Genomic DNA, 11,874 nt, shown 5'->3' on the forward strand with positions numbered 1-11,874 from the left:
CCTCAAGGGGACCTCACTTGACTTCCAACTCATCATTTCATCTCCTTGAACTACACGTGACCTGATTCCCTTATAACCCGGGATATGTAGGTTGTCCAAAACTAGGACTCGATCGCATATTTTTCTTTCATATAAGAGTCTAGTCAAAACTTGTCATGTTGTCTACTTCTTTGCCTGCAAACTCTTCGTGTTTTCAGTCAAAGAGGGGCAAACTGTAGACACGTAATTTTTGACCGAACTTGATATTTTACACAAATTTTAGTGGTTAAATATTTCTTTTACGTTTAAATTAAATATTCTGGTTTTATCATATTTTAGTAAGTTTTAGTGTAAAAATATTTGAAAACCACAAAAATAGAGCCATGTTTTAAGTTAAGTTTTATTTTCAATTTATTTCAAAAAAGAAGAAAATGTTCAAAAATATATGTTTTCTTTTAATGTATATTTAATAAATAAATTAGTGTTTCTTAATTATATTTTAATTAGCTATTTAACTTTTCTTAAATTTACATTAATTTAAAATAATTAGTTAGTAATTATATTTATATATACCTACACTTACCCCCACTACCCCCACCTTAAACCCCACTTCCCTCCCCCATTTTCTACCACACAACCCATTACACACCCCCCCCACACAAGTACTACGCATTCCTATAAACAGCAACACCCACTATATTAATACAGATACTTACCAACATACGGAAGAAAAAAAACGGACACAAAAAGAGATAAAAAGAAAACGGCAACAAAGGGAAAACACGTTGCACACACAAAAACATTCACGGAGGAAAAGAAAAAAAAGGAATTCATTTTAGTTTTAGTCTACTTTTCTTTCAAAAATTCATCAATACATCCACATATTTTCTTCTTTTTTATTACTATTTTATTTAAATACAACACATATACCATTACAAATCACCTACAAAACTTGGTGGGTGTTCTAATCAAGGTTCGATCAAGATTTTGCGGTATTCAACTTTTCCTTATCTCTTTAATTTATTTATGGAATTTGATGTAATTTTAAGACAAGTCTTCTTATATTATGTTTCATTCATGAATTTGATTGAAATGATTAACTTGTTAGTTGTTATATCTCTATTTCATGAATAAAGGTAGATTTAATCGATGATTATTGTATTTATTTATTTATTTTTATTTGTTAGTTGTGATCTCTTAAAAATGAACAGGTCGTAACATTGCTCTTGTCTTGATTTAGATAATAATAATAATGTAGGTATAGTTAGGCTAAAAAATAAATAAATAAACAAATTATTGTTGTTTTATTTTATGAAACAAAAAATGAGATTTATTTTTTTACAATTCGTTATTGTTTTGTTTGATTAGAAAATGTATACTTCATTTTGATGTTAATTTTAAGAGTAATAAAAATATAAAAATAAAAAATAAAAAGATATGATTATGATCCAAAATTTTTGTATTTTATTTTATTTGAGTTTTCTTTATAAAGACTAAGTATTTTCTTTTAACATTAGACAAACTTTTAGGTATGTTAAAATTATTTGTTTCGATTAAGAATGCGGTTGCACATCTTTTTTGAAACATAAAAAAAAATCAAGGATGCCGTGATGCACCTTGTCCAATAATATAATTAAATTTTATTAAATTTAAAGTAGAGATTTATAAAACATAAGGTTATTAGGTGTGATGCAAAGAAGACAGTTATGTCTCTAATCGTGAAGACCAAGAATGCGGTCACGCATCTAGGTCGAGACCAAATAAAAGTTCAACAATAAAAATCTAAAACATGCGAGCAAACCATGGCCTGAAATAATATATCCAAGAATATTTTAAAGTAGGTGGAAGTCAATAAAAGCGACCGTGCTAGAACCACGAAACTTGAGGGATGCCTAATACCTTCCCCTCGGTCAACAGAATTCCTTACCTAAATTTCTAGTTCGCAGATCAAACAAAGAGTCATTTCCTTTTGATTAGGGATTAAACAAAAAGGTGACTTGGGATACCACAACTCAATTCCAAGTGGCGACTCTGAAAATTAAAAATAATCCCTTAATCAATAACGTCACTTAAAATGGAAAAATCCTTCCGCCACCGTGCGCGAAAAGGGGTGTTGACAGATTTTATAAGTCTTTAAATTGTGATTTAGATATTTTTGAATGTTAATTTAAGTTTATTGTTTTATATTTTGTGTTAGCTTCTTTATAATGTTTTGTGTTTTGATTGGGGTTGAATTGAATTGCTTTTACAGGTGGGCAGCAGAAACTGACAGTTTCTACTGTTAAAAAATTGCAGAAAAAGCGACGTCAGGGTGGTTTTGTCTATTGCTTTTCTGAATTTTATTTTTTTTAAAACCAAGAAAAGCGACGACCAGGGTCCTTTAGTCCGTCGCTTTTTTAATTATTTTTTTTAAAACCTAAAAAAGCGACAGACAAGATCATTTAGTTCATCGCTTTTCTGGATTTTTCAAATTTTTATTTCCAAAAAAGCAACGGACGGCTTCTCATTGTCCGTAGCTTTTCAAGATTCTAAAAAAATTAAAAATTAATTAAAGCGTTGGACTTCATCTCTTTTTTAAAATTAAAAAAAAAAGCGACGGACGGCGTCACATTCTTAAAAAAAATAATTTTAAAAAAATCAAAAGACGCAGTCTGTCGCTTTTGGAAAAGCATCGAGCCAAAAAGCGCCGAGATTGACTGCGTCGCTTTTGGCCAAAAAAGCGGCGCAATCCGTCGCTTTTTTCTTCTCTTTTTGGCAGTTTTTTTAGTAGTGATAGTTATGAATGCTAAAGAGATGTTGGTGTTGACAACGAAGGTGAAGTTGGTGATTGTTGTAGCGGCGACGGTGGAGAAGAAGATGATGACAACGATGGTGGTGAATGAGGAAGAAGAGGAGAAAGTGATGGTGAGGGAGGGGGAGGGGGAGGGGGAGGGATTAGAAAGATAAGACTTTTGTGTAAATAATCAAATTTGAAGATTTTAAAATTAGTGGCATTAGCACTAATCTTAAAATTGTCACCTCTACGTAATAAATAAGACATGTGTTGCTTTTTCTTAATTTTAGAACTCTTTTGTTGTCGTTAACTAAAATTCCTTGTCTAGACCATCATTACAAATTCAAATTTGTAAAAAGTAAAAAATAGACCACAAAGAAAACATTAAACATTTAATTAGTGTTTTGCGTATTTATTAAATGATGATCCTCTCTTATATTCACCGGTGAAATATGTTCGTTTTCCACGACCACAAAGAAAACATTAAACATTTAATTAGTGTTTTGCGTAGTTATTAAATGATGACCCTCTCTTACATTCACCAGTGAAATATGTTCGTTCTCCGCATCAACAACTTGAAATAATAAAAACATATATTATTATTCAATATAATTTACATTAGTAGAGTTCCTACGATAATGTTATCTAAATGGACCGAATTAGTCCACATAGACGATTCACGATCCAAATTATTATCCAACAGAAACAGTAGCTTATAACTTCTGGAATGGGCTGCTGGCAAGAAATCTTAACGAAAGAAACATTTATTTTTCAATAAAAAGAAATCAAAACAAAAAGGTCCAAATTAACTTTAGAAAATTGATTTGAGTACCTTAGTGGTCAACTTTCTATCTTTCTTTAATGAGTGGTATTTACGTGGTAGTTAAGTAAAATGGAATTTATTTATGAAAATTTTGGTTTATTTGAATTTTAAAAAATTAAAATTCAATAGTGGGTTTATGATAATACTTTGAGTTTTTTTTTTTATTATTTACAATATATATACCACTTTAAAAAATCAATATAATTTTTATTTGTCCCACGGGCCGGCCCTATCCATATTTCTCAAGCCCCACAAATCGACAGGCTTATTCAGGTCAGGCTAAAAAGTTTTTTTCTTAAATGGGCTCCAAAAATTGTAGTCCAACCCTATCAAATCACGGGTTAAGCCAGACTGGCCCAACGGGCCTAGCCCATATTGACGACTCCAGTGAGGACGTAATTAGGAATTTCACTAAAGATATATTCAAACTTTGAATAAGAGTGATCAATCATAAAAATACTTATATTTGGAATGGACCTAAATACCAAAGCACGAAAAAAATTGGACTGGTTCAGTTTGATTTTGATAATTAAAAAGAAAAATAAAATAGAGTAGTAAAAACAACAAGAGTCTAAACTCAAAATCTGTTTAAAGTTTGAAATATTACAATTTAAATATAAATTATGTACTACATAAAATACCCTAAAATTTCTAGGAATCACTACATAGGCTGTAGCCTATGGAATATTGTCATAGTTTTCGTATTTTATTATGATCATTAGAAAAAAATTAGGTTAATATTTTTATTTAATTATTTATGCTTTTACTTGAAATCAAACTTAATAAATATTATAAAGATACTTTTATTTGTGGATTTGATTAACAAGTAACACACTAGCACCATGTAATATTATCTTGTCAATATTTATGATAATATTTTAAAATTATAATTTAATATAAATATTTATAAAAAATATATTTTTAAGAAAAGAGGACTGGCCCAGCAAGCCTGTAGCCCACATACGTGTGGGCTGGGCTGACCATTTTCTGGCCCACAACAAAAATGGGCTAGCCTAACCTGGCCCGTCAAATTTCAAAGCCTGTATGGGTTAGCGCGGATGGGGTGGGCTAGCCCATATTGACAGCTCTAGTCGTCACTAAATACGACAGGATGGTTAGAATGTGTTCATCACTCAGAGATCTGGTACTGTTTAAGCTAGAACTTGGTTCGAAGCATTTTATGCCCCTTGGTGAATCTATTTGCTGCGAATCCAAATTAATTGGACTAGTAAATTTAAACTATCAAGATCATAAAAGCAAAAAACAAACAAACAAACAAAAAACAAAGAATAAACTACTAGGAAAACTTACATTGATATGTTATCTTAAGAAAAATATTTACCATCTATAGCAATAACATTTTTTTAACTGGACACTTATAATATATTTATAATACAATTTGAATATGTTTTACAGAGAATAATTTATAGAACATATATAATACAAGTTTTATTAATGGATAATACATTTATTACACACTTTAATATATTTATGATGCATTGTGTCAATTTCTTACCAAATAAGTATAATATATTTTAAAATACTTACAATACATTTAAGTTGCATGCATAATTCACTTTTAATACACAATCAGATTTATTATGATATTACTATAGATATTATTATAAGTAATAATAGATAAAAAAAATATCACTAAAACTAATATTTATTTATTAAAAAGTACCACTCAAATAATTTTTAGAAACTCGTCAACATTTCCAAGTCAAGAAAACGCGGTAGAACTCAATAGCTACATTTTACTCCAAAAAAGTGGGGTAGCCAATGGACTTATTCAACATTTACTTTTCAAAATGTGGTCCAACAAGCAACAATTTAATTAACGTTGAATTTTCTTTTTCCCTATTTCTTTCTAAAATTTGTTAATGTGGAATATGACTTTCACTATTGATATAATACATAAATATATTATTTAACTTGATCTCAGTTGATATTTACGTCTTCTAACATTGTGTGTGCACAAATTCATATAAATTTGTATAAAGTTGAACAAGTAGACACACACATCCTATGTGACATTATACACGTAGGACGTCACGTAGATGTTGCATAGGATGTGAATTGCCATGTAGGACGTGCGATGTGTGTGTCAACTTGTTCAATTCTATACACATTTAAGTGTCTGCTTATGTAGTTACGTACGGTTCAAGTTAGAAGACCGTTTATGTAATATGCCTGACTATTTACCCTTGCAGGCAACATTATATTTGTAACTTATAGGTGTACATAATATCCATTTATAACTTTGCCTCTTTCTTACATGACTTCTTTAGTTATGCTTCTTGTTGGTCTCTTATTGTTTCCCCTTTCAGCCATTGCTCAATCTTACCAAAATGTTAGTTTGGGTTCATCACTCACTACAAGTGATGTTACTAGCTTTTGGTCATCCCCATCTGATGAATTCGCTTTGGGCTTCCAAAAAATTGGAAATGAATCAAGGTACTTACTAGCCATATGGTTCAACAAAATCACAGACAAAACCATAGTTTGGTCAGCCAATAGGAATAATCTTGCCTTAGATGGATCCAAAGTTCAGCTCTCCGCGGATGGAAGACTAGTCCTCACTGATCCAAATGGTCAAGAGATGTGGGCTCGTGGCATGGCGAATGCTCAATTGGCCTATGGAGCCATGCTTGATAATGGAAACTTTGTGCTAGCAACTAGTAGTTCAGACACTCTATGGCAGAGTTTTAATGAGCCCACCGATACGATTTTGCCTGGTCAAGTACTTAACCAAGATAACAGTCTTGTTTCAAGTTTCTCTGACACGAATGTATCGAGTGGGAGGTTTGAGTTCATACTTCAAACTGATGGAAATCTAGTGCTTTACACAGTCAATTATCCAGCTGAGGCAACAAATGCTGCATATTGGTCACCTATGTCAGTTGGCAGTGGTTATCAGGTGATCTTCAATCAATCAGGCTTTATTTTTCTTCAAGCAAAGAATGGAACTTTGATAAATTCGATATCTTCTAATGTGGAAAATTCAAGAAGCCAATCAATGTATCATCGAGCGATTCTTGAATATGATGGAGTTTTTAGGCACTATGTCCATCCGAAATCTTCTGGTAGGGAACCGATGGCATGGTCTAGTTTGTATAACATTCCTGATAACATCTGTTTGTCTATCAGGCAAAGTACAGGAGGGGGTGCCTGTGGTTTCAACAGCCTATGCTCAATAGGAACTGATCAGAGGCCGAGATGTGATTGTCCACTCGGATATATCTTGGATGATCCGAATGACAAATTAGGCAGCTGCAGACAAAATTTCTCTGAGCAAAACTGTAACCATGAATCGCGAGAAGTTGAGTCTTTCACATTCCACGAAATGTTGGATACTAACTGGCCTGACTCTGATTATGAGTCTCACCGCGATGTTTCAGAGGATTGGTGCAGACAGAATTGCTTGAATGATTGTTTTTGTGATGTTGCCATTTACAGTGACGACAACGTCTGTTGGAAGAAAAGGTATCCTCTTTCAAATGGGAGAGTAGGTCCAACGATCGGAGGGAAGGCTTTGATAAAAATAAGGAAAGACAACTCCACAGTGGGAACACCAAATGTTGAAATAAGAAAAAAGAAAAATCAGTCTACTCTGATCATTTCTGGTTCTGTGTTGTTGGCCAGTTCAGTTTTCATGAATTTGTTCTTAATTCTTTTGGCCCTATTGTACATTTTTAAGTTTATAGGAAAAAAACGAAAGAGGACTGCACCGTATTCAGCTGTTCCAGGAGTGAACTTAAGAAGTTTTAGCTACAAAGAGCTAGAACAAGCTACAAATGGATTCAAGGAAGAATTAGGAACTGGAGCTTTCTCAACAGTTTACAAAGCGGTTCTTGATGATGAAAATGGGAAAGTCGTTGCTGTCAAAAAACTCCGAAACATGGTAACAGAAGGAGAAGGAGAAGAAGTATTTGAAGCTGAAGTGAATTCAATCAGCAGGACTAATCACAAGAACTTGGTCCAACTCCTTGGATTCTGCAACGAAGGCCAACACCGCCTTTTGGTATATGAACACATGAAAACCGGCTCAATAGCACACTTGCTATTCAAAGATTCTAGGCTTAGTTGGTCCAAAAGGGTACAAGTTGCCATCGACACTGCCAAAGGACTTTGTTATTTGCATGAAGAGTGCAGTACCCAAATTATACATTGTGACATCAAACCCCAAAATGTGCTTTTGGATGAAAATTTGACAGCAAAAATAGCAGATTTTGGTATGGCCAAGCTACTGAAAAAACATCAGACTCAAACAACCACTAGGATACGTGGAACCAAAGGGTACGTAGCCCCAGACTGGTTCAGAAGCATGCCTGTAACTGTGAAGGTTGATGTGTACAGCTTCGGAGTCTTGCTCTTGGAGTTGATTTGCTGCAGAAAAAACTATGAGCAGGATGTGGCAAACGAGAACGAAATGATACTACTGGAGTGGGCTTATGATTGCTATAAAAGAAATAAGTTGCATTTACTTGTAGGCGATGATGAAGAGGCATTAGAAGATATCAAGAGATTCGAGAAGTTTTTGTTGGTTGCAATTTGGTGCATTCAAGAAAATCTAGCATCAAGGCCTAACATGAAGAAAGTCATGTTAATGCTTGAAGGTTCTGTTGAAGTATCAATTCCTCCTGACCCTTTTTCGTTTGTCGATTCTATTTAGATCAACCATTTTTTTTTTCCATTATTCATTTGCTTGGACCTAAAGAGTACATCAATAACCTGTATCTGTATCTCAGTGCAATATGTTTCTTGAAATGTATGAAATATTTCACTATTTGCTAATCAAAGTTTGTTATACAATATGGTCCATTAATTATTACAAATCCAAACTATTGAATTGTGTAAAATTGCAAGTTGGATCGACGAATTCAACCATGAACCTATAGCAGACATACATTATATCTAATTTAAGAAGCTCTTATGTTCAAATTTTCCTTATTTTAAGGAAAGCTTTTACATTCAAAGAGGTATCTACTCTCCCATTTGACAATGGAAGTTTCTTCTTCCAACAACTATTGCTTCTATAAATAGTAACAGCACAGAAACAATCTTCTAAACAAGCCTTCTTGCATTCTTCTTCAGCAGAAGGATAAATCCTCTCGAAATCTGATAACGGCCAATCAACATCTGTCACCACATCAAAATCATATAATTCTTCAGGATTTCCCTGTCCAAATTCATCACAACTTGGAACAAATTTTGGTTTGCAGCTTCCATACTTATTATTTGGATCGATCAACGAATACCCTTTTGGACACTCACAATATGGTCTTTGATTTTCACCTAGATTGCATACATTATTGAATCCACAAACTCCACTTCCAACATCTTCAAGAATTGCTAGACATATGTTATCAGGCAAAGACCAAAGAGTACTCCACTTCTGATCCCCCGTACTCTTAGGATGATAATAATGAGTTAAAACACCATCAAAATCAAGACTTAGCCTGTGATAATTTTCTGAAATTGAAGGAACATTGGGAGGTGTCAACACAAGTCTTTGATTGTTCCTTTTTAAAATGTAAACTGAACCAAACTCATCGAATACCAATCGATAACCAGAATTGGCTTCATCTCCTGAATCAGAAGTATGACTGTTGTAATACTCAGCATCATAATCGAAATTCGTTGGCTTGGATTGAGTAACAAGAACCAAATTTCCATCACTCAACATACGAAGATAAAATCTACCAGGAACAAAGAAAGACTCCGATTTTCGAGCAACAAGCTTGTTGTTAATCTCTAGTATTTGAGTAGGCATAAGGGTATCAGTCGGATATCGAAAACTTTCCCATAAAACTGAAGAATCAACTCCAACAAGAACAAAGTTTCCAGTATCATTCATGACAGCATAAGCAACATTAGAACCAATCCGACCAGTGCTCCAAATGATCATTTTCCCTTTAGGATCGCGGAGAATTAGTCCCTTTTGAGGATTTAACTCCGCGATAGAGCCTCCTGGCACGAGGTTACCACCATTTGCATACCAAACTATGGTGGCATCTTTAATCTTGGCATAGTATATGCAAAGCAAGAACTGATTTTGACTTTGAATTTTCTTGAATCCAAATGCAAAATCTCCAGATTGAGAAAGCCATGGTGTTGTTTCATCGTTTGCTATGAGAGATCTGCCTAATGGTATAGTTTGTGCTAAAATATGCAGGGGAAAGATGAGAAGAACAAGAACAAGAACAAGAAGATATTTTATGAAGTATGTCATTTTCACATATCAAAAACTATGGTATATAAATGTGAGTTTTATCTTTTATACACCACTATCCATAAAAGATGAAAACATTTCATAATTAAGTGGAAGTGATAATTTTGAAAATAAGACTGTTACTTTGATCACGGTGGGAAATAGTCTTAGTCCCCAATTATTTCTACTTCATGAGTGTTTTGTACTTCTTTGACTTTCATAAGATTTTGATAATTGAAATGAATACAGAGGGTTCCACCATGTAGGAGATTTGAACCAGGCTGGCTGATAGATGATGTGATATTTTGTCTCCATAAAAAAAAAGTTTTACTAAAATAATCTTTATTTTATTTAACAATTTTTTAAAAATAAAATTATTCTATAAATAAATTAAAAAGAGCTTAATATTATATCATAATTTTTGTTTTGATAAATAAAAGAAAACTAAAAAAACTTGCTTTCCAGTTTGTTTTTATTTTTTTTTCTCCTTTTTCCTGTCCATTCTTCCTTTTTTTTTTTAATCTCTTATTTGTCGTTTTGTCCCTTTTATCCTTCCTTTTCTATTTTTTTTTGTCTTTTTCTTCTTCTATTTTAAAAAAATAAATATTTTCCCCTTTTTTCTTTTTTCAGTTTTCTTTATTTATTTTTGATTTAGTTTTTCACTTATGGAGCTAAAGAACTTATCTATTTTTTTTATAGAGAGATAAGTGTCAAAAACTAAACTATCCATTTTTGTGAGTTTCATATCTAAATTATTGAGAGTGTGAGTTTCATACTTAAACTATCACTTATTAGTTTGAGAAATACATCTCAATGGTGTGTGTAATGCACTCTCTCTTTTATTTGAAAATACTTTGACACATGACATTCCACATGGATAAAATATTCCACCTTATCAAAAATTAAATAGTAAACTATTAATATTAATTAAAAAAAATTAAAGATTAAAGTATTACTATCCCAAAAAAATATTTTTTAAGAAATAAAATAAAATTTATTTTTCTTACCCCACTCCACCCCCTCCCCCCCTTTCAAAATCCTCGTCTTTTTAAAAAAAAATTCTTTTATAATATATTTTTAAAAATTCATACTTCACCCTCCCCCCCCCCCCAAAAAAAAAAAAAAAAACTCACTCATTTCCAAAAAAAAATTGATATTATTTTATTTTTAAAAAATAAAAATTCCACCCCATCCTATTTAATCCTCCGCTCCTAATTTAGTTTTACATTTTTCTCGTTTTGTGTTAGATATGTACATATATTTTTAGGAATTTTTTTTCGTGTATCGAATATAACATAAATAAAAAATTTATTTTAAAAAAAGTCTTGCGGCGGCAAGTAAAATATATTTTCGGTATGTATATATCTAATACAAAATGAGAAAAAAAAATGGAAGCAGAGGGTTAGGTGGAGTGGGTAGAATTTTTTTTTTTTAAAATAAAAAATCAGCAAGTGATTGAGTAGGGTAAGCAAAATATTTTACATTTTATTTTTAAAAAAATAATTATTTTTTTGGGATAATATTTTTTTAATCTTTAATCTTAACTAATATTTAATTTTTGTCAAGATGGAATGTTTTGTCCATGTGGAGTATGATGTGGCCATTTATTTAAGTTTATGTGTGTTTTTGACACTTATCTCTTTTTGTTATGAAACTATATAAAACAAGAAGAAGAATAAAGTAGGGAGAAGAGAAAATACTTCTTATTCCTCTTGAAGTATATTCAGGATTCACATATTTGATTTACAACGAAGGAAAACTCCTTTATTTATAGGAGAAACCTAACTTGGTCCCCAAGTAGGATTCCTAACCATTCCCTAGAAGGACTCCACATAATAGACATTCACTATAATACAAATATGTTTATAACACTCCCCCTTGAATGTCGGTAGATTATGTGCCTCGTTAAAACCTTACTAGATAAAACTCAATGAGAAAAATTCTAGTGAAGGAAAAAGAGTGCACATATCTAATAATACGCATTATGGATCCCTCATTAAAAACCTTACAAGGAAAACCCAATGGAACAAAACCTTGTGAGGGAAAAAGAGTACATCACGTATTAACTTCCCCTAATGAGAACAT

The 11,874-nt window shown here is 32.2% G+C and overlaps 2 protein-coding genes across 2 annotated transcripts; one reads left to right on the top strand and one right to left on the bottom strand.

The window, feature by feature from the left end:
• The first annotated feature begins 5,831 nt into the window (after nucleotides 1–5,831).
• On the top strand, nucleotides 5,832–8,364 carry LOC102593201 (G-type lectin S-receptor-like serine/threonine-protein kinase RLK1). The gene has a single exon (XM_006361228.2). The coding sequence runs from the start codon at nucleotides 5,854–5,856 to the stop codon at nucleotides 8,248–8,250; it is 2,397 nt and encodes a 798-aa protein (XP_006361290.1). The 5' UTR covers nucleotides 5,832–5,853; the 3' UTR covers nucleotides 8,251–8,364.
• Nucleotides 8,365–8,514: 150 nt separating this feature from the next.
• LOC102593539 (G-type lectin S-receptor-like serine/threonine-protein kinase RLK1) lies at nucleotides 8,515–9,810 on the bottom strand. The gene has a single exon (XM_006361229.2). It carries the CDS (start codon nucleotides 9,808–9,810, stop codon nucleotides 8,515–8,517), a length of 1,296 nt encoding a protein of 431 aa, XP_006361291.1.
• Nucleotides 9,811–11,874: the final 2,064 nt, after the last annotated feature.

Source organism: Solanum tuberosum, unplaced genomic scaffold (assembly GCF_000226075.1).
Source record: "Solanum tuberosum cultivar DM 1-3 516 R44 unplaced genomic scaffold, SolTub_3.0 scf00347, whole genome shotgun sequence".
In the NCBI taxonomy this organism is placed as follows: domain Eukaryota; kingdom Viridiplantae; phylum Streptophyta; class Magnoliopsida; order Solanales; family Solanaceae; genus Solanum; species Solanum tuberosum.